Source organism: Nelusetta ayraudi, unplaced genomic scaffold, assembly GCF_046127955.1.
Source record: "Nelusetta ayraudi isolate G7.1 ecotype Tasmania unplaced genomic scaffold, CSIRO-AGI_Nayr_v1 ptg000084l, whole genome shotgun sequence".
Taxonomy (NCBI): Eukaryota; Metazoa; Chordata; class Actinopteri; order Tetraodontiformes; family Monacanthidae; genus Nelusetta; species Nelusetta ayraudi.
The window spans coordinates 1,667,646-1,689,759 of NW_027466134.1; the positions used below are offsets into that span (position 1 = coordinate 1,667,646).

At 45.1% G+C, this 22,114-nt stretch overlaps 2 protein-coding genes across 4 annotated transcripts in view; one reads left to right on the plus strand and one right to left on the minus strand.

Moving 5' to 3' along the window:
• LOC142900668 (glypican-5-like) overlaps positions 1-22,114 on the minus strand; it is a 446,285-nt gene that overhangs the window by 108,367 nt on the left and 315,804 nt on the right. The window lies entirely within an intron of this gene.
• Positions 1-22,114, plus strand: part of lrrc7 (leucine rich repeat containing 7) — a 97,867-nt gene that overhangs the window by 45,000 nt on the left and 30,753 nt on the right. For all 3 annotated transcript variants that reach the window (XM_076045614.1, XM_076045611.1, XM_076045612.1), the window contains exons 3-10: positions 10,871-11,073; positions 15,996-16,113; positions 16,243-16,321; positions 17,689-17,778; positions 18,123-18,179; positions 19,469-19,532; positions 20,412-20,486; positions 20,591-20,735. In XM_076045614.1, the coding sequence (XP_075901729.1) occupies positions 10,885-11,073; positions 15,996-16,113; positions 16,243-16,321; positions 17,689-17,778; positions 18,123-18,179; positions 19,469-19,532; positions 20,412-20,486; positions 20,591-20,735 (817 nt within the window). In that variant the 5' untranslated portion in view covers positions 10,871-10,884. The remainder of the gene's footprint in view (positions 1-10,870; positions 11,074-15,995; positions 16,114-16,242; positions 16,322-17,688; positions 17,779-18,122; positions 18,180-19,468; positions 19,533-20,411; positions 20,487-20,590; positions 20,736-22,114) is intronic.

The following is a 22,114-nucleotide window of genomic DNA, read 5'->3' on the forward strand; positions in this document are numbered from 1 at the left end:
TATGCAAATGGGGTCTGTCATGCAGCGAGTGGGGGAAAAAATACATCTGAGCCCAGCTTACTCGGTGGGAGAGTCGGTTTTTGGGAGAGTCGGTTTTTAGGAGAACTCGGGAGTCCCGAAGCTTCAGTGGTCGGACGATGGCGCAGATAAAGAGCCGCGGCATATTACGCATTTTCATTTGGGAGAGAGGCAGGGAGGAACGGGAGGAAAGAAGGGGAAACGGAGGATGGAGGGGCTGACCGAGGCAGCAGCAGCAGCAGCAGGTGATGGATGGAGTGAACGCATGGATAGAGAGCCAGACAGTCATGCACAGCTATCAGCTGGCAGTAAAAAAGAGAGATTGACTCCCGGCCAGAGAGACATGGCGGGAGAGAGGAGGAGGGGTGACAGGAAGATCGAGAGCTCGTTCCAGATAGCAGCGGGCCTCGCAGTGTGCACACACAGAGCTTTTCGGGTGAAGGTGAACCGTTCTTTCAAAAGCGGGACTCTTTTTCGCACTGATCGCCAGCCACAACGGGCTCTTCCCCCCCCCTCACGTCCACCGGGCTTGGTAGAGCGGTTCAGCTCGAGGTGACAGTCTTAACAGCCGCAAGCTTTCGTCTCCTCCGCTTTCAGTGATGTGTTTTCAAGTCGCAGCGGTCGATGAGTGGCAGCTGTAAAGCCTTTGGATTAAATGGCTACGAGCCAATTACATGTCACATGCAGCCCTAATGTCGGCCTTCCACGTTTCTCGAGAACTGCGTTTATACGCGGCAATACAGTGATGACGTTGATTCTATATATAGAGCTCTGTTGGATCTTGCAGTGAAAAGAAGTTGTTTTCGATATCTTGGGTTCATAAACTGCACGCGAAGCGGTTCATCATAAGTCGTACCTCCGGTCCAGAGTTCTTCGTTTTCAAATGTTAAATAGATCTAAGACTTTAAATGTCAAATGTCAGCTCGGTTTAAGGATGATCTGCGAATAGTTTGAAATAGACACATTTTTCGTCGAAATTTCTGTGCGTCTGCGATATGTCCTTGGGATTCTGAGATTTGGAGATGTGGAATGGCAAGGGCAAACAAACAGCATAATATCACCACTCGAAAAATAAACTTGCCACAGATGTCAGAAATCGGTGGGAAAATCTTGTCCGTCCTTGCGGTTTCAGAAGCAGAAGAGAACACTTGACTTGGGCAGAGCTGGAAAATCAGCAGTGGCTTGTTATTGAACTCTCCTTGTTTGGATTGTAGCTTATCACGGTCAAGGATTCCAGTGTGTTAAATAATTGAAATGCGCTTGTGCTTTACACCTGCTGTGACTATGCCGATTTGCAACATACTCTGTTCCATACGTTTTTATGCACTTCTGAAATAAGTGTGCTGATGCAGAATTTTGTCTGAGCATGCAACAAATAATGCAGTTCATTGTTATTAGTAGCCACTTTTTAATATGCCTGGTTCCTTAACAGAAACATTATTAAGGGGCTGCAAGATGCCAAGGGACAGAAGATTACTCTGGATAACTCTGCCAATCTCTTTTCTGGAACAGAAGATGCTGTTTGTGATGAATCTTCTCTTGCAATTGATGATGCAGTTTGAGATGCATGAGCACTAAAAAAAGTCGCTCACGATTTAAGATGGCTTCCTTTTTTAGTCTGACTGAGGTTTGTGGGATGGAGAGTCGAGCAGACAGAGTGAAAGTGAGGATAGAGAGTGAGAGAGAGAGAAAAGGAAAGAGAGAGGAGCCTGAAAGGGAAAATAGAGAAGATAGAAAGAGGAGATGTGCCGGGCGTCTCAGGCAGAACTGGGCCACTGAGCACAACCCTAGAAGAACACAGGAGGACAAAAAATAAGAGCGGTCTGAAAACAGGGCAAAGAGAGAGAGAGAGGAGACGACAGAAGGAGCGGAGGAAGAAGAGAGGCTCAAAGTAAGTTTCTCCTCTACGTGCGTCGCTCAGGAACAGTTGGGCGGCTGAAACCTCAAGATGAAAAGAAACACACACCAAGCAAACAAGTCAATCTGGGAGGGTTTGTGCATTTCCAGCCGACTTCCTGCTGATGAAGTTATCACTTTATACGGTGACACAAAATTTCTGCGCCTCGTCCCATATCTGTCCCGAGCCATGCCTGGTCATGGCGAAGTCATTGAGATGAAGAGCTGCAAGACTGAACACTGTGTGAGTGCGGCATGTGCCCTCATACCTGCCCACCTCCTGGTAAGCCAACTACAGTTGGCTCCTAAACTGTAGCCACCCCACAACTTTATGGTCATTTTTACACAAATTAGACCGTGTTGGACCAAATAGATATTAGGGCCTATTTGCTGGATTTGTTTGACTAGCAATTTTGACCCAACAAAATTTTTTAACCGGTATCTAACGGTCTGATTTTAGTACTCCTCCTGTATTCACAGGCAATCATTTTTTAGTCTTTTTTGCAACCAACTTTGGCGGTCCCTACTGGCCAAATGATAAAATGCAGTTTTTTTTCACTTCTGCTTTTGGCTCCTTTCTGAAATAGGAAGCTCTGACCATCTTTTTATACAGTCAATGGTTCCTAACCCCTCAGATTGCTACTCAGGAGGCTGCAAACAGATGGTTAGATATATACAGTCAGTCATGCCCCTAACTTTCTAGGAATCAAAACTCTTACAAGTTTCAAAGAGAAAAGTTTCTTTCATTTTAGTGCTGATCCGCCGTGACGGGCAACATTCTTTATTAGCCAACATGTGTAAACAGTGCACGATGGAACCCGGAAAGGAGCCTTCTGTGACAACACGACTCTCTGCCACTTCGTCTCCCTCTGTCTGGCGACTTGTTTATCCATTTTTTATTGCATGCCTTACATAAATAACCCGTCTTCTTTGCCTCGCTTTGTCGATATTTGTCAACGAGTTCCGCCGGCTCTTGCACTTCCCCGTTGTGGACTAAAAAGGCGCACGCCTCGGACACATGCTAACCGGGCCGCAGCCGCTTCGCAGGTTGTGACGATTTGACCCATTTCCATGCTTTTGGTATATTTGCTCAGCCATGCATTTGAGCGTAGTTAAATTCTGTTGTTTTGGGTCCGGGTGAATCATCCGTCGCTACATGTTCCGTGGTGTCAGTGGTCTGTTACACTGAGTGATGAAAGGTTCGTTGGGTTCCTTGCAGTCGGGACACCTGGAGCGAGTGGGGCAGGCGGCTTGGGTTCGGTATGTTCAGATCAAACCGCTGTGCACTTCGTCCTCATCCTGACAAAGCGTTCTTTTCCCAGCAGCGAAGCTGGCGTGCCAGTGTCGAGTGCGTTCTACCAAACTCTGCAACATCCTTTTCACATTTCGTGCGCTGGGGAAACCGGATTGCCACATTTGACTCGATGCCACGTTCTTGTCGTTTGCAATTACGCACGTCGCCCAAACTTGTTGTTGTCATTTCTGTTCTTTAGTTGTGGAATGGATACATGTTGACGCAGCCTCTCTGCTGACCAGCTTGTGATTTAATCACACACGACAGGCTCATCATCAGCTGAGGGCCAACTTGAAAAAATTACTTGATTTATTCGAAAAAAGAAAAAAAAAAAAAAAGCGAGCTTCAGCATTATCAAATATCCCTTCCAGTACAATTTGTTTTATAATAAGTGAACATCCCAATGAAGCCGCCATAACAAATTGAATATTTCCCTATTGAAATTGATTTGACTTGTGTCATGTATCATCTGGGAAATAGCTCGCACAAAACATTTGGAAGGAAGCCCATTTCAGGCGAATTTGGGTGATGAGTCGCATCCTCTCTGTAACATTGAAAGAGGGCCAACCACTTCTATGATGTTACACAGCCTCCTTTTGTTGCAATGAGTGAACTTGCTGCGTGCAAGCTGGCATTTAAAAAAAAAATAAATAAATCAAAATTCTTGCCAAAGCCAATCAGAAGACCCAGTTTCCAGCAAGGGAGTTGCGTTCTTTTCACGACGTGACTCTAGCTGCAGCTCTTGCCTCTCTCCTCTCAGTCGGCATACGTGAACTGAAAAAAAAAATTGGATGGGAGCTTCAAGGTGGATCTCTGAGAATTCACCTTGGTCATCTCTGGGAATTGTGTCGTTTTATTCCCAATTTTACACCGCTCGGTGATGCGTGACTTTTCATTCGGTCAGCTGATTCGCACACTTCTAAAGACCCCGCATTATGTTTGGAGGTGTGCTCCGATGACTCATTTGGAAAGTAGCACGCATGGGAAATTTGTCTGTTGGATATTAGAGATTTTTTTTAATTTTTTGCCTCAGACCTCAGTCAGGCTGTCGTCAAACACGACGCTGGCTGCAGTATCCCTGTGAATGACAATTAACCAAGAGATTTACAGCTTCAGCACAATCATTTTAATCTGTGGACTATATATCACCGAGCAATGAGTAGAATAGAAATGGATGGTGGTCCGAAGGTACATACGCATTCATTCAAACTCAACAGCTTTCCTGGGAAAACCAAATGAATCTCTTCCAGCATTGCAGAAAAAAAAAACCCTGCAGGTTTATTATTCATTTGTCATATAAAGGAATTTATAGCTGTTCACGCTGCTGTTCAGTCCAAATCACTGTAGGATGATACCAAACCTGTCAGGCTACACGATACCAGGATGTCAAACACGTTGCTAATGTAAATCTGCTTCCCTTATGTGTTATCCATCATTATTTCTACCTGACTAGCAATATTTCTTCTTACATTAACACGGTAAATAAATTCCACATTCCACTTTTGGGTAAAAAGAATTCAGCAGCTGGCAGATGACGGAAGGTTATCTGAGCAAATAGCAAACCATCCCAAGCGTGTCCTTGTGTGCATGAGGCATCGCAGTTAACTGCTGTCGGTGTAAATTTAATGAAGGTTAAGAAGATTTTTTTTTTCCTTTTAAGAATGGATAAAGCTGATTCAGACTGCCCGTTAGCCGACTGCCTCCCACACGCGTGCACAATGAGAAGCACTGGGATGCGGAACCGGGATTCTTCCATCTCAAACCGTCCTCGACGATTGCGAGAGGGCGTGCGGAAGCCCCGGGTCCGTCTCCGCAGGAAAAGGGTTCGAGCCGGAGTGACGGCTGAGACACGCGGCTCTTAAGGCGTCTGCCGTCGTCCCGGTCTGCGTGAAGCCGTCGCCGAATGTGGAGCGCTCGCCCACCCGAGCGCAGCTTCGCTCCGTCTCATGGCGGCCGGAGCGAAAAATACACCCGGCTCCTGGGAGACGGTCTCTATGGCAGCCGTTACCATGGCGACGGCGAGGCTGCACGTGAAGCGATGGCGGTCACGGGACCTCGGGGGGATTCACCCGCACACACACACCCGCACACACACACACACACACACACACACACACACACACACAGGCACACACAGGCGTAGTTCAAGAGGAAGGATAATTTGGGTTGATTTGGGAAGTAATGACCCCAGGCAGACAGCTGGAGCTCTTCCTCTCCACTTGGATGTTAAAATTCTCGTACAGTCAACTTCAATGCAACTTCACAAAATTCTTTTTTTTAAGCTGTTATCCATCTGTTTTTGGTCAGAAATCGAATTCCTTCACTCCTCCCTTCCGTCCATCCATCCATCTTTTATTGCCGCTTCCCCTGCCGTCGGGGTCTGGAACCTGTCCTGGCTTTCTGGTCGCACCTGGTCGCACCTGGTCGCACCTCGGACAAGCCGCTCACCAGTTTTTTCATCTGTGGGCGGCACACTTGTTAGCGTTGGTCGCGGAGGTCAGCAAAGTTTTGGACCTTTTAAATTAAAAATGCTTACATGTGCTGCACCACAAGTGAGGTTTGAAATGAAAAGTGAGCTGAAGATCAAACTGCCGACGCACAAACGTTGAAAACGACCTTCACCTTTATTGGTAAAATACTATTTAAACTGCGTACTTAGCAGATAAAACCAATGTGTGAGCTTGCTTGTGTACTTCATGGCAATGTATGTGCATGCACACCATTCCTCATTTATCAATCCAATCTTTTTGTCCTTTCATATAATTAGCATTTCCCTATAGTGTGTGTGTGTGTGTGTGTGTGTGTGTGTGTGTGTGTGTGTGTGTGTGTGTGTGTGTGTGTGTGTGTGTGTATATATATCTGCGTGCACGCGTGCCAGGAGCTTGCACATGTGCTGATGCCTCTGCAAAGTCGGTCTGCTCCGTCATGTTGTTTCCATAGCAGCAGCGAGAGCCGACACAGCCAACCACGCTCACTTCCTGCTTTCCCTCCATTGGCGCCGGCTCGCTCTCACTCTCTTCCCACCTTATTCATCCATCTATCTATCTATTTATTTATTTATTTATTTATTTATTTATTTTTGTTACTTCTGGAGTCCGAGCAGGACCGGGTACACGACGTGTCTCGTTCCCCACTTTCATTCCCTCAGACATGAAGGGGACGAGAGAGAGAGAGAGAGAGAGAGAGAGAGAGAGAGAGAGAGAGAGAGAGAGAGAGAGAGAGAGAGAGAGAGAGAAGAGAGAGAGAGAGAGAGAGAGGGAGAGGGAGAGAGAGAGAGAGAGAGAGAGAGACCCGCATGCACAGAAACAGCTGAATGTTCAACTGAAAGTTCCTTTCAGAGACATTAACAGTCTCCCTCTTGTTTTGTTCCTGATATCTGTCATTGTCCCTGTCACCTGATTCTAGCGTGCAACATCATTGCCAACCCCCCCCACCCTCCCACGACAAAAAGAAATTGCGAGAGTTATTTTTAGAGCCATTGGCAGGGTGCCTTTTTTTAAAACTGTTACATCAATTGGCTGCGTGCATAATCCACCGAGCTGCACCGTCACTCGCTGAAAAAGACAGACTGACAAGCAGATTGGATTTTTCTTTATGCTTAATGTAAGTAAATTGGCGATTCCGCATTGGATCTCATGAATGGTGCTTTGGAATCATTGAGCTTTAAGACGTTTTCATCAAACTACGCAAGTGTATCGCTGCCATACGTTTAAAAAAAAGGTCCCAGTAACACGTAATTACGTGAAGGTTTCATGTTTTTACAAGATAATTTTGACGCTATTGCATGAGACTATTAGGTTATTTTGTGATCGTAAAAGGCTCAGTATCACAGAATTGTGTGAAAATTTTCAAGTTTTTACAAAACTATACCAGTGTGCTTGTACCTGAGAAGCTTTTCGAGCCCTTCCCTTTGATCAATGAGGAACCTCAATAGGGCTCGGAGCTTTTCTTCCTATGCTGCACCCCAATGCATTTCAAAATCCTTAAATCCTCCTCAAAGTGCGTACACTAATATTTATTGTTGGTGCTTTTGTTTAGTTTCAATTCATCATCATGAAATTAACATCAAAACAAATTCACATGATAAGGCTGAAACTTTTTACATAATTGCGAGGTCCTGAGCCTTTAACCTATTGCAAAACAACGCGATACTTTGATTTAAAAATCTTGAAGATGACCAAAAAAAAAAACAAACCTGAATCTTTGACGTACTTATCGAGATACCGAGCTCTTTTTTTTTTTTCAATTCGGCAGCAATATGCTTCCACAATAAACGTCCAGTCACATGACACACACATTTTTCACCTTTTCTGCACATGGCGTGTTGGGGAAAGCCTCGCTGAACTCCCAATCTTCTCATTCACAAGAGAAACTACGGCGTCACGATGAACACGAAACGGCGGCGTGGGGAAGCCTGTTGTTGGCTGTGGTCAGAGGAGCAACGTCACCGGGTCATCTGGCTCTTGGCTCGGTTCCAGCTGCCTGAGCTGAAGATTGCAGCAGAGTTTCGCACCAGTTTCACACCTTGGGTCAGCAGGCGTTGTCGAGTCAAGCCAAGTCGCTCAGCTCGACGAGACGATCCCGACTGAAGGGGAGTCGTCTTGCGGCACCGAGGACGTACAGTCTCCGCACTCGACTATCTTTGGCTCAAAGGATTGGAGCAGCGGAACATGTTGACCTGTTTTTCTGCAGAATTCATATAACACACTTCTTTTTTTTTCGAACAAGTTGGTTACTGCTTCGGTGCTGCGGTGTGTTTTTGGAGAAAAAGGTGGGGGGACGACGTTGAAATTGAGTCGACTGACTGGACAGGATTTAGGACGGAGTTCCCCTGTGTTGCTTCATTGGTTCCGTGTAGATGACTCTTCATATCTCGAACCGTGACAACCGAGCAGATCGATGCACAATGCCGTTTGCTTCGCCAGCTAGCTGGACAATTTAGCAACAGCGCTATCAAAATTAGAAAATTGTTCGGCAGCCGTGCTTACTTATTTCACTGGAAGAGGTAGAGGTAGTCGGTGATGTTGCATCCCATCATAAAAGTAGAAAAAAGGACATTGTTATATATAAATATCTTAATTAAATGTTCACGCTGGTACTTTTATTATACAGCTGAATACAAGTTAGGGTCAGTCGTAAAATTGTCATTAAAGATGAAATAATAATCGCGACCTATAAATGTTATATTTCGTGACATTTTGAAGAATTCTTACTAGAAAATCTTCAGATTTATTTTTTTCCTTTTGTTTGCCCTGTCTGGTCATGATGACAAGCAGGAATGGCTCTGGATGTCTTGATGACGGCTGACAGATTTATTCTCACTTTTCCTTTATTTTTATTGCATATCCTCTGACATGAAAACAAAACTGCGGAAAACGCTGTGAAAGGTTAAGCGTGTAATATTTGGAGATTTTGAAGAAGAAACAGAGACATCAAGTGGTTACATTTTAGATTGTAGTGTCTTGGCTTGCCAGCGAACTACGGTGGCCTGTACACCTAAACCTGGATACCTTGTTTATTTGAAGATGTGGGCAGTTTCCCTACTTACGAGCAAATTACTTGTATTGTGCTGTGATTGTTCACTTCTGTTGATGTATTTATTGGCCGTATGTTCCGCTTTTACCAATATAAAAATCATAATTCAATCCAAATGTTACACACTGGACTTTTAAGATTTTCTTTGCGTGCTTGCTAAACTTAGAACTTAGACCCTGAGCTCTAAGTTCCTCGTCCATCTCCCAGCAGCAGCAAACAGAAACTCACCTTTTAGCTCGTCACCGGGGCGGTTAGCTGCCGGTGGTGCTAGCGCCACGCAAAGCTCCGTTTGCCGAGGTTCACTTCACACGTCCCCAACGCAAACAGTAAATCCCGACTCGCCTCATTACGCCCGCTTTGACCGTGACTGTAGATAAGATGGTATTGATTTTAATGGTCCGGCCCTTGAAGATAAAAGACTCCTGTAGGAGCTGCTGTCCTTTCGCTTTCTTTTTTTTTCCAACAGGCGTCTGATTGAGCCCGTCCTGCTACGGACCGAAGCAGATAACGGCACAACCTCGCTCCGTGTATCATCCGGACTCATCCGGTCGCACAGTTTAATCGGACATGCGTGTGTTTACAGTCAGATAAAGCCGGCGAGCCTTATCGCTGATCCTCCTCTCCTGCCTTGGCTGTTCTCACCTCCTCATTTTCCTCCTCTCTCCACTCTGGCCGTAATTCCGCCGCTCCTCTCCGTCTCTTTTTGCGGCGGCTAATAACTCGTCATCAGCTCCCGTCGTTCCCGCGCCTCCGTTTCTCCCCTTCGTCCCGTCTGGTTTCAAAGGGTAGTTAAAGGTCCAGTGTGAAATTTTTTTAAGGAAGCCTGCTTGACAATGCGTTTCGTATTTAGGGCACTGTCAGGCGGGCTTTCTTAAAAAATGATGAAGCTGAAAGATAAAAGGCTCACTCAATGGTTCTGATACCCGCGGCCGGCCTCCCCGCTTCATTCAGCCTCTGGATTTTTAAATGACGATGTGTAATTGAGTGATACTGTCGCATAATTACAAAGGATTGGCTCTAATCATGTGGCTCTAGTTTGCTGCTTGCGGAGAGAGATTGTGTACTCTGTGTGTGTGTGTGTGTGTGTGTAAAAGAGAGAGTTGAGGTGGGCTTGTTCCCCGCTTTTGAGGCGGCACCAGAAAACCTCTTCAACTATTTTCTCCTCTTCACCTTGTCGTCTGTGCGTCAGGTCAACAGCCCTCTGAAGCCCTCATGGCATAAATACTCACTGAAGGTGGTAACATGTCTGGACATGCTGAGAGTCTAAAGTTAAGACTTGTTTTGAGTTTAACTGACAATTCTGAGCGTTATTTACTTCACTCGGAAGTATTGTGACAAAAGATTGCCCATTATTTAAAAAAAAAGAAGAAAATGAATGTATTTTAAGCTTTCTGAAACTGTGGTCAACAAATTAAAAAACAAATAATAATTACATGAAGTGCACAGTAGTTTATTCATTTTACCTTAAATTACATTTAATGAATGCAAATAAATTCAACTGAAAGTAATAAATGATGCGTCTGTGTGTGATGCAGATGGTGTTTGATGCTCGGAATCTCAAGTAATCTTTGCATCCATTTAGCGAGATGGAGGACTCTGTGTGCCAGTTTGTGTTTTGATATTCAGCGTATCAAAGGGATTTTTCAAAGGGTTTAATGCACTTACATACTCCTTCACATGGAGATAACTAGATTTCAGCGAGCCAACAACAGAACATGAACCATTAAAACCACAGAAGTCACCACAGGGTCTCTTTCAATGTCTGACATTTCGACGCTGATCGTTCAAAGTGTGTTTTGTTTGTGGCTTTTTGACCATGGCCTTATTTCTGAAAATTTTCTGTCCTGGTCTTTGCTGGTCTCTTTGGCCACATGCTTTTACAAACGAGTGGATTGCACTGATCCTTCATCCCATTCAATGCGTGCACAGTCACGTTTGTGCTTTTTACATGCTTCGCACATGATTTGAGATTGAATTTCTTCCATATTGTCGCTTTTCCTTGAGGCGGAAGCGCAAAACGTGCTCGAAACCCACGGAAGCAGCGGAGAAGCGCGTTAAACCCGACGACGCGGACCAGTTTCAGACTGACGCCCTCTCTCCCTCCCTCTCCTCTTCCTCCCTCTGCAGTGCAGTGTCTGGAAATGACCACCAAGCGGAAGCTGATCGGGCGGCTGGTGCCGTGCCGTTGCTTCCGCGGCGAGGAGGAGGTGATCTCGGTGTTGGACTACTCGCACTGCAGCCTGCAGCAGGTCCCCAAGGAGATCTTCAGCTTCGAGAGAACTCTGGAGGAGCTCTACCTCGACGCCAACCAGATTGAGGAGCTGCCCAAGGTAACGCAACGTTTTCTTCCCAAGATAACGCAGCTTTATCGTGGTCTGGTCTCTGGAGCTGTTGGTTAGTGACGGAGACACTAACCAACAGCTTTGTTGAATGTTCGAATGTTGTTTGATTCACGTTCTACTTTTAGTTCTGAGGCATCGGACTGCATTCATACCGAATTGGGCGCCACCTGCTGCTGGGATTTTTTTCACTGCTGTGGTGACCTCATGATCTCTTGACCCAAGCGTGATCTGACACCAACCATGGATATATGATAAGACCTGGATACCAGACTGGCAGTATGGTTGAGCGCCGATTTTTCCAGTGGCCACTCGAGGTACTGCAGCAAAACAGATCCAATGGGCCCAAAGAGCATTTTTCCCCTACCGCCATCTTGGAATCTGGGGGGCTTGACACCAACACACACAACTTGACATCACACACTTGACATCACATACTGGGTCCCAAAGTGGGGATACGCAAATGATTTTTTTTCACACCACTGGTCAGCGCACGTACACCAAAACAGAGGGGCACTGCGCTCCTCTCCCCGGACCCGCCTCCGACACGGAATCCTGCCACCACGTTGTGTTTGATTTTATTCATCCGAAGCCAGTTTGAATGCTCTGCCCACCGTAGGGCCAGTTAATTCTTGCCATTTATAACCGCTAGCTGGTCGGTGCAGCTGTTACGACCGTGAGGAGACGTTCAAGTACACTAACGCGCACACGCGGCCGGTCAGGCTGAGTCAACAAGAGGATGGAAAGGGCTTAAAATGGACAGACTGAGAGGGCGTGTGGTGTGTCTCTCTACCTCTGTCTATCTCTGTCTGTATACTTTCACCACCTCTGTCTGCTGCGCTCTTCACGACACTGCTGCCGGTAGTACATCAGAAGCACCAGAGAGACTTGTTCATTCTCCTTCTCGGTGTCTTCTAGTCAATGCGTTTTGGTGATAAATGATCATCGCGTTTACAACAAGCTTCCTCGCCACCCCACCGACCTGCAGCCGATATGTGCCGTCCCAGTGACTTTGAAAGCTCGCTAATTAGCGACGGCGATGAAAGGGACACGGGGAAAGAGAGCAAGGGTGGGGAACGCTTGGCTGTGTGTGTGTGTGTGTGTGTGTGTGTGTGTGTGTGTGTGTGTGTGTGTGTGTGTGTGTGTGTGTGTGTTTCCAGTGAGTGGAGGTGTAGACATTTATTTACTTTATTTTATTTGGAAGTTTATTACAGCCTTTGATTTCAGCGTAAACTTCAAATTTACATCTCCTTCTCCAGAGTCGTGGGGTCGCTGGAATCTTTCCTCGGTGTCTCCGGGTGAATGCAGGCCCCCCAGACTCCAAGGTGGAGTCAGTCGTTTTAAAGTTGTTTATTTTTGTGTTGCAGTTTATGAGAAAAATGTTGATTTTTTTTTTTTTTTTTTTTTTTTTGCTGCAGTACCTCGAGTGGCCACTTGGAAAAATCAGTGCGCCGCCATATTGTCAGTTCGGTATCCAGTTCTTATAATAGATCCATGTGTGATGCCCTGGTGTTTGAATGCTGTTTCGTTCCTGTGGGGGGATAAGTTGTGAAATCCACCCGAGCCGTCACTTCACAAACAGTGCGAGAATTTCAAAAGCTGGCAGACAGCCCCATTTAACTCACGACTTGTGCAAAAATGCGGAGCCAGACGCTTTCTGAGCCACTTGTGTGTATCATGGGATGTGCTGTTGCAAAAGACGGTCAACATAATGTGTTCTGGCATGAAGCTTTTGATAAAACAGGAAGTCATTTCATCACTTTGCAATGGTGGGAAATGAAACTAGGGTTTATCCACCCCCACACTGATAGATGAAATTGTCAATATCGAAAATATGTAATAAATACATTTTCACACCTCATTGGGATTTTTGGGAGTCGTAGCTGGAACTGCACATCATTAGACGAAGGCTCAGTGTGCTGCAGTGCTGCAAGTGTTCACAGTGTGGCTGTGTTTCCCTTCAGATATCAGAGAAACACGATAACACGGGTGATTAAACCTTCTTCTGTTAGTGGCCTCCACTATTTGTTGTCTATTAAACTAATTAAAATAGACAAAAGAGGGGCTTTGCTAATGTATCTTCAATGCCCTTCATCGCTTTAGTAAACAATGAAAAGATTATCCATGGAGCATCCGAGTCTAACAGATGCCCTTCTGCTTCCTTCAAGGAGGGTCACAGGTGCTGTTTATAACTGAGCCATTTCTCTTTATTGATATCCTGTCCCGCTTTAAGTGGCACGAGCGCTGAATTGGGTTTCTAAATATAACAGGCGTGAATGGCGACGCTCTAATAGCGCTGCCTAAGTGTCAGGTCAAACTCACATTCGACTGACAAAATAAGGGAAAAGCTTTGCCTTGACACTGACGCGTGTGTGTGTGTGTGTCTGTGTGTGTGTGTGTGTGTGTGTGTGTGTGTGTGTGTGTGTGTGTGCACGTGTACGTGCGTGTGTGCGTGTGCCAAGATTGTAGAAGAGCCATTCAGGCTGCCAGAGTGATTGGCCTTTATGTAAGTGAGTTGGAGAGCTCTTTAAGTGTGTGTGTGAGTAAGTGATTGTGTCTTTAAGTGTAGTAGCCTGTTCTGACCCGTGGGCACAGAGCGGCCCTGTTCATATTCTGGCTCCAGCCAGCCAGCCAGCCAGCCAGCCAGCCAGCCCCTGTGCTCTGTCTGCATGACTTCACTCTTAATTTTTTTGCAAGTGATGTGACCAGAAAAAAATAGCTATGGGTGCAGAGAGAAATGTCACAAAATGAATGCACATTAGAAGCACACAATTACATACATATATTATGGACATTTTTATTTTGCTGGCAAATGCCACCAATATATATATATATATATATGTATATATATATATGGCTATATGTTACTATAAATTATGCTATACTCTAATTCATATTATAGGACCTCATTTCCAAATTAGCGAGTGTGCTATTCATCAACTTCATCCAGTGCTTAAGGCGAGAGTTTACTGATGCTTGGCCTGTGCAAGTCAATTGTTCCTGCGAGCCTGCCAATAAGAACATTCTTACCCATCCACAGTACACCCAAGGCAAATAAATGATATTGTGGTCGAGGACGTGCAGTCGGTCGTTGTGGGAGAGGAGGATGCAGAGGGGAGGGTGGGATGAGAAAAGAAAAACAACATCCTGGAAAAGTTTGACTACATACTCATACAGGTGATTTGCTGTTTGTGTCTTCTTATTAACGAGCCAGTGATCGTTGTTTTTTTTTTGTTTTTTTTGAGTGTCGTTAAGGCGACACGGTGAACGGAGAAGCGGAAGCAGAATCTGCGCTTTTGTAAAAATCACTGTCCCAAATGACTGAGATGTCATTGAAAATTGCTTTGATGTGACCCAATAAAATAATCGAACATCAGTTCAGACATCAATTATAAAAAAAATAAATAAATAAAAAAAACTAATAAGAAAAAAAGACAAAACAACAACAAACTTTCGTTGCCTTTTTACAAAAACAACTCAGCTGCTCACACTTGTGGGACAATGCAATTAGATAAAGGTCACGCAGCTGTTTTTTTCGAAGTGGGATCTGCCATTTGAGCGTTTTTTGTTGTTTTTTTTTTAAACCAGTTTTTCAGCTTGTCTAAACAACAACAACAAAAAATGCCCTTTTAATGTCGACCCATTAAAAGCTTTTTTCCCCTCATTGGTGTCTCTGTGTTAATGTTCACAGCCATGTCGTAGAAGCCAAAAGAAGACACGTGAGCGTTGACGCCACAACAAAAAAGGCTATCATACCTACTGTACGATAATGTTCAAAACATCACTGAGACACCTCAACAGCCGCTGCTGAAGGTAGCGCCGACCTGAGCGACGAGTTGGAGAAGGTGCTAAACCAGGGATTGGGCCAGCTGGCCAGAAGCAAGCGAACGCAATTCTGACTTATGCACTTCACACCATTCAGTGGAAACACATGCAAATCGCAATTGTACTCTGTCGAAATTTTGGAAATATCACTTTCATTTTGCGAAAAACTGTGATGGAAACGCAGCTCGTGTCTTTGAAGCGCTGAAATTACTACTATTAAAATAATTTCTTCAAGTTTGGTGGGCAGGATTTTAAAAGCATAACGGGCCGCATATGGCCCCGGGCCCAATGCGGCCCATGCCTGTGCGAACCTCTCGGATCAACCTCTTGGTGAAGCAACCCTCTCCGGACCAATGAGAGCGGACTCTCCAGTGACTGGATCCCTCTTCAAAGCAGGAAGCATTAGAGGAGGTGTTGAGAGTTAAATACACTTTTAAAGGCTACACTAATTAACTCAGTTTGCCCGAGGTCCCCTCCCTGATTTGCTTTAAAAAAAAAAAAATAATAATAGTGAAATAAAAACCCCTGCTGCAGTGGTTACCTGGGGGCACGTCTAAAGAGCAGAAGGCCGTGGCTATGATAGCGCTGAGCTAAGGTTCATTTCCAACTCTCATTCCAGAGCTTGTGCCTTTTTTGCTTTGCTGGTTTTGGTCTCTGAGTGACTTCCTCTCCGCTCTATGGAGGACTAGAGCCAGAGCTCATTTTTTTTCTCTTCTTGTGGCACTAATTTTCTTCCTCTACTTGCACTCTCCCACTCTGGCTTGTGTTGTTTTTTTTTCTTTACATTTGTGTTGCTTTTCTCCCCCTTCCTTTTTTTATTCTCCCCGTGTTTTTGCTTTGATTCCAGTTTGTGTTGGGTCCCTGAGGGCCGCCGTATGCGGGAAGCTAAATCTGCATTATTCAAAGAGAAACACAGCGAAAGTGGTGCCGTTTTCCCACAGCCGGAGACAGAGGAGCCGCGTGCCTCCAGCTGACTTTTTTATTGTATTTTTTTTGCTCGCTGTCCTTTCCAAGCTGCTCCACGAAAAAAAGGTCTCCTGCTAATCAGCCGACAGCATTGTAATATCTCTGTTGTTTCATCCCGTCAGCAACTCTTCAACTGCCAGGCTCTGAAGAAGCTGAGCATGCCGGATAACGACCTGTCCAACCTGCCCACCACCATCGCCAGCCTGGTCAACCTCAAAGAGCTGGACATCAGTAAAAACGGTAGGATCCCTCCGCCCAGCCTCGCCTGCTAAAACTGGCCAACAGGACAGAAGGAAAACCCTCTGCTTTCCCGTGTGTGTGTGTGTGTGTGTGTGTGTGTGTGTGTGTGTGTGTGTGTTCTTTCTACAGGTATCCAGGAGTTCCCAGACAATATAAAGTGCTGTAAAGGCCTGTCTGTAGTGGAAGCCAGTGTTAACCCCATCACCAAGTAAGAGCCAAACACCCACTGCTGGAGTCTCACATGTACATACATATACATATACAGTACATTAGTGTTATATATATATGTGTATACATACATAAATTCTGTCTACTAGAAATTTGATGGCAGCAAATGTTGCTGCCTTTCCTCCGCGTGTGCAGTTGCTTTTTCCATAATCTGACTTGCACCCACAAACCGGAACCTCGAGTTCTTTGTCCTGCAGTCTGACCTGCAGTGCTGCCGCTTCGTTCACTTCATTAAAAAAAAAAAAAAAAAAAAAAAAAAAATCTGTCACCAAATAAAACAATCTTTCCGAGAACACGGCGCTACTTTTGGATCCTTCCTTTTTCTTGAACGGCAGTGTTTTTGTTTCCATGTTTTTATTCCACTCTCACACTTCCACGGGAGAGATCAAAAAGCTGAAAAACATCCGCCTGGAAATCTGTTTCCCTCTGCCGAACCTCCGTCCCCACTCCCCCAGTGTGGATTGGTGCACGGCGGAGCACCCTCTCACCGGTCAGAGGATCAAAACATCAACTCGGATAAATATTGTTTTGTTGTTCGCCGCCGTATGAAATTTTCACAACCTCCGCACAACCACCCACACGTTGCGTTGCGTTGTTGTTGCTTTTTCCCACCTCCCCTACGACCGAGCTGGAAGAGAAAAAAAACCCCGTAAAACATCAGGATGTTTCTCCTCACGCGGGGCCGTTAGATGCCAGCCTGCCGCGGCCGGTGGTGCAGTCCACCAGTCGCCTCCTCCTCGCTGCGGCGGGAAAGGCCCTTTTCCCCTGGGTGCGTGCAGGGCGTGAGTCATCCATAGGGGGGTGGAGTTGTAGTGAAGACCGCACCAACCGAGACCAAGACCTTATCAAGTCTAGAGAGTATCGAGATTGAGACAAGAGCAAGACATTTGGGGTTGGAGACCAAGACAAGACTTTTCTGTTCGCATCTGTCATTGTCGTATTGGCTGAGTCTTGACTGGTCTTGATCAACAATCCCCAGTCCGTCCGGTCCGAGACTGAGACAAGACCCAGTAGAAATGCCTCCGAGTCCGAGACGAGGCCGAGAGCCTTCAAAAGTGGTCTGGAGACCAAGACCAGTCTGCAGTACTGTAACACTGCCTTTTTCCCTGGGTGTGTGCAGGGCGTGAGTCATCTTCAGGGGGGTGGAGGTGGTGTGTGTGTGTGTGTGGTGGTGTGGGGTTGGGGGGGTGCTGCTGCTATGAGTCTCCGTCTGTGTGGGAATCCACCGGGGGCTCCTTCAAGGACAGGAGTGTCGTGTTCTTAATCCTCTTTTTCTTTTTTTTTCTTTTTTTTCCACGTGTCCTTATTTCTCTTCTAACCCCCCACCACCACCGCCACCATCACCAGACTCCCGGACGGCTTCACGCAGCTCCTCAACCTGACCCAGCTCTTCTTGAACGATGCCTTCCTGGAGTATCTGCCGGCAAACTTCGGCAGGTAAGCTGGAGTTTGACACCCCTCGCTTGCAGTGTCCCTGCTTCGCTGTTCTCAGCGTAAAGAACTGTTCCTCTGAGTAAACACAGCTGCTGCTGTCTGTATTATTAACCTTCCATGTTATGATAGCGTGGAACATTTTGGAAGGTAACAATTCACAGCTGCTGGGGATGTGGGGTTATAGATGAGGCTTTTCTGATGGACTCTAACAGCATTTTTGGCCCATTTTTCTTTTTTTTTCTTTTTATTACAGCCTGCTAGAAAACAGAGTGTCTGTTTTTATCCCCGTCCTCTACTCTACACTGTGACAATTATCAGAGTGATGAAACATTGTGTTTTCATCTCAGACTCTCCAAACTACGGATCCTGGAGCTGAGGGAGAACCACTTGAAAACCATGCCAAAGTAAGACACGCAGCCAAGTGAGACCGTGTGTATGTGTATGTGTGTGTGTGTGTGTGTGTGTGTGTGTGTGTGTGTGTGTGTGTGTGTGTGTGTGTGTGTGTGTGTGTGTGTGCGTGTGATGGAGTGAGGGGAAGTAAAAGGGGGAAAAAGACATTTCATTCTTAATTCAGCGAGAGGTGCAACTGTGACGCAACGCACAGATGCTTCAGCATCTCAGCGAGTGTGTGTGTGTGTGTGTGTGTGTGTGCGTCCACTTTCTCTCCCCAGTCGTCTATATTTATCCCAGGCAGGTGTTCTTGAATACCGATTAAGCCTGTGCTAACAGTAACGGCTTCCGTTTAGTGCGACGTAGCCAGGCTGCTCACGTGGTCGTGCTGCAGATGAGCCACTGTTGCTGCGTACGGACCGTTTTGAGACGTGAACATCACATCCGTTGCATTCTAGTAATAGAGATTCAAGTCATAGTGGCTTGTAAACAAAGACATATGTGGCAAAACATTTTTTTTTTTTTGGCAGCTCTGCAGCCTTTATGTATCCACAAACACGTCAAGTATGCACAATTACAAAAATGATAGATTCTCTACATTGTTTCTTTCATTTTCTTTGCGTCCGTACATGATGTGTTTTTATGGTTCACTTCCATCAATCTTCTTTCTTAATGAAAGTACATAGATTAATAAACAATTTCCAAAGAAACCAGCTTTCAGATTATATATATATATATATATATATATATATATATATATATATATAAATATATATATATATACATATATGGAGATGTATATATATATAAATAAAACGTTCTTCTATCTTTGTAAATCTTTGTAAATCAGTTTGCTCAGGCTGGATTTCCACCACATTATGTAATGCAAGCATGAACAAAAAAAACACCACATGAATTCTGAAATGGTTAAATCTGAATTAGCCACCTACATGTGTGGACACAACATTGAATATGAATGAGATATCTGTCACCACCATCCACTGCTAAATGACTAACTGTCAGCGTCCAGACATCTGTCTGCTTTTCTTTGCTGGGTTATTAGCCTCCGTTTTGTTTCAGTAGTTTAAAAAAAACAATTAAAAAAATGTTGAAGCAAATTTTCAGATTCGGGACACTTTGAAGCCTTTCTTTTGCTCAACCTGTCGAAACATTCTGACGCGTAAAGTCAAGAGGAGAAGGTGGAAAACATGGCTGAGGTCTGGTTGTTTACGTAACTTCTCCGTCTCCGATGCAGGTGAGTCACTCACTCTCTGTCAGTAACCAGTGTGCTCTGTGCTGGCAGGTCCATCCACAGACTGACACAGTTGGAGCGGCTGGATCTGGGTAGCAACGAATTCACTGACATGGTGAGACGCACGCGCTGACGCACAAGTGGTGTGGGGCGAGGAGGGGGTTTGGGACAAGTTTTCAAAATGGGGGTGTATCATTGGATTAATCCACCTTGGTTTGTGTGGAGAAGGTGTTGAGACAAATTTGAAAAAAATAGCTTGATTCATTATGTTTGCAATTTATAGAGAATTAAATGAGTAGAATTATTGAGGATCACATTATGAGAGAAGGGGGTAATAGCATATTAAGTTTTGTGATCAATAACTTTTGAATAACTTTTCAGAACCAATTGAAGGATTGTCTTCACACCTGTGACCAACTCTATGGTGTTGTTGGAGCAGGGGTCAGGGTTCCACTTCAGTTCCATTGTTCCTGGTGCTGCTGTTGGTTCGGAAAGAGAAGCCAGGACGATTGTTTGCGAAACATTACCAAATAAATCCTCAGTTTAATTAATCAAAATAGTAAATGGATGGCTATGTCAGTGCAGCCCATTTACCATTTAATTTGTCAAACGGATTCAAGTATTTTTATTTTGAGAATCAACTCACGGACAAAAAAAAGCAGCACAGTAGAAACATGAATAAAACTATACACACTTCATTTCTTCCGGACCAACTTCAGCTCTTTGCCATCCAGATGGGACACGGTGACATTAAGAAGGGTGCTAACAGAGGTTTAGACAGGAAGTGGGCCGGACACCAGTAGGTTGGCTGGGTGCGGCCAAGAAACAGAAAGTGGAGGGAGAGACGGCCCAGGTCCACCCACTCTGCCGCCGCGTCCATCATGACTTTCTTTATTATTATTATTACAGCTAAAGACTTGTGCCCTCTGTTCCTGGATAAATCAGGTGTTTCCTCGACGTTCAATTGTTCTTTTGCTTGTTTGCCGTCAATTAGCCGGAGGTGTTGGAGCAGATCCACAACCTGAGGGAACTGTGGCTGGATAACAACTCTCTGCAGTCCATACCGGGGGTGAGAGGACGCTCAGAGCGCCGCAGGTCACGTGTCCCCCTCCCCTTATCTCGCCATTTAATCCTTCCTTCCTTCCCGTCTCCCCTCGCCGCTCCGCCCGCCAGTCTATAGGAAAACTTCGCCAGCTGCGGTACTTGGACCTGGCCAAGAATCGCATCGAGACGCTGGACGCCGACGTCTCGGGCTGCGAGGCCTTAGAGGACCTGCTGCTGTCCTCCAACATGTTGCAGCAGCTGCCTGACACCATAGGTACGACGACATGCACACACACACACACACACACACGCACACACGCGCACACAGTGTTGATCAGACGACTGAGGTTGAGTTCCACATGACTTTTATTCTGAATTTATCCAGATTGTGTCTTCCTGAAAGATGCAATGGGATTAAAAAAAATGTCCCCCCTGTCGAAGTTTGTTGTGACTAGATTTTCTCTATCTTCTGTAGTTTAGGTTCACCTGTGCATTTCAGGCACGTAGTCAATATTCATCCAGTGCAAACCTGGAAGTTTTAGATGGTTGCATCTTCCCAGCATGAGGATATTACAAATGGCATTTTTCTTTCGCACACACTTTCTGCAAAGTGGAGCAGCAAAGAGGTGGACTTTTCCAGTCAGGGGGTTCACTGACAGGCGAGCGGCCCGCATTGTAATAAAACATTACACAGGCAATATATAAATGCACAATGTACGCCCTTTAAAACTGTTGTATCGTTTATGTGGCCTGACGCACCGATGTTCTGTTTTGGACGGTTGTCAGAATTGGACGACTGCACATGTTGTGTACTGGCTAATGGAATGTGGCAGCAGCCAATGTGGAATGAAGTGCGGTATTCATAGCTCCAAACAGAATCGCCCAGCTGTGTTGTGGCTTGATGCCTTTAATAGGTTTGGATCAATAGCGCAGCTGATGGAAACGGGACGTAAACAAACCCTTCCTGAAAATGCTGTCGTTGTTTAAGGTTTGGCGTCAGTCCAGTTGAACAGCAGAAAATATTGACGTGTGAGAACTTGGGGAATGTTATTGACAGAGGTGGCAAAAGTATTTATATTCGGCGCTTGCGTAAAAGTACAGGCACTTGTGTGAAAAACTACCCTGGTAGAAGTAAAAGCACTGATTCAACTCCCTCACTCAAGTAAAAATAAGAAAGATTTACCTAAGTAAAAAGAAAAAAATATATATTTTTGCCATTATTAAAACAATACATGCAGTGATAACTTTGCGTAGTTTTGACGAAACAATCTGGACTGAACTTATCAGAGGTCTTGCAGAAGCATCTGGATAATTTGTAGGAGCTCTGCTACTCTTGATACCATCGTTTTACTGGGATTTTTTTTTTCCAACTGCAACACAAGCAAATTATAATCAGTCTTAGTTTTTCTTTGGATGTTTACACTGTTATTTTCTACATTTTTGTTTTTCTCTGGACTAAAAACGCACTGAACAGTGACCCCAAAGCCGAGGTACTAAAATAATCTCCCGCTAAAATATTATCCACTTTTATATTGAACTACAGCAGTATATAACGATGCTGTTGAACAATAAAAAGCGAATTACCTTTGAACAGAATTGACATCTTTTCAACACAAAAGCAACAAGCATGTTTTTCCACTGTAAGCAGTGGAA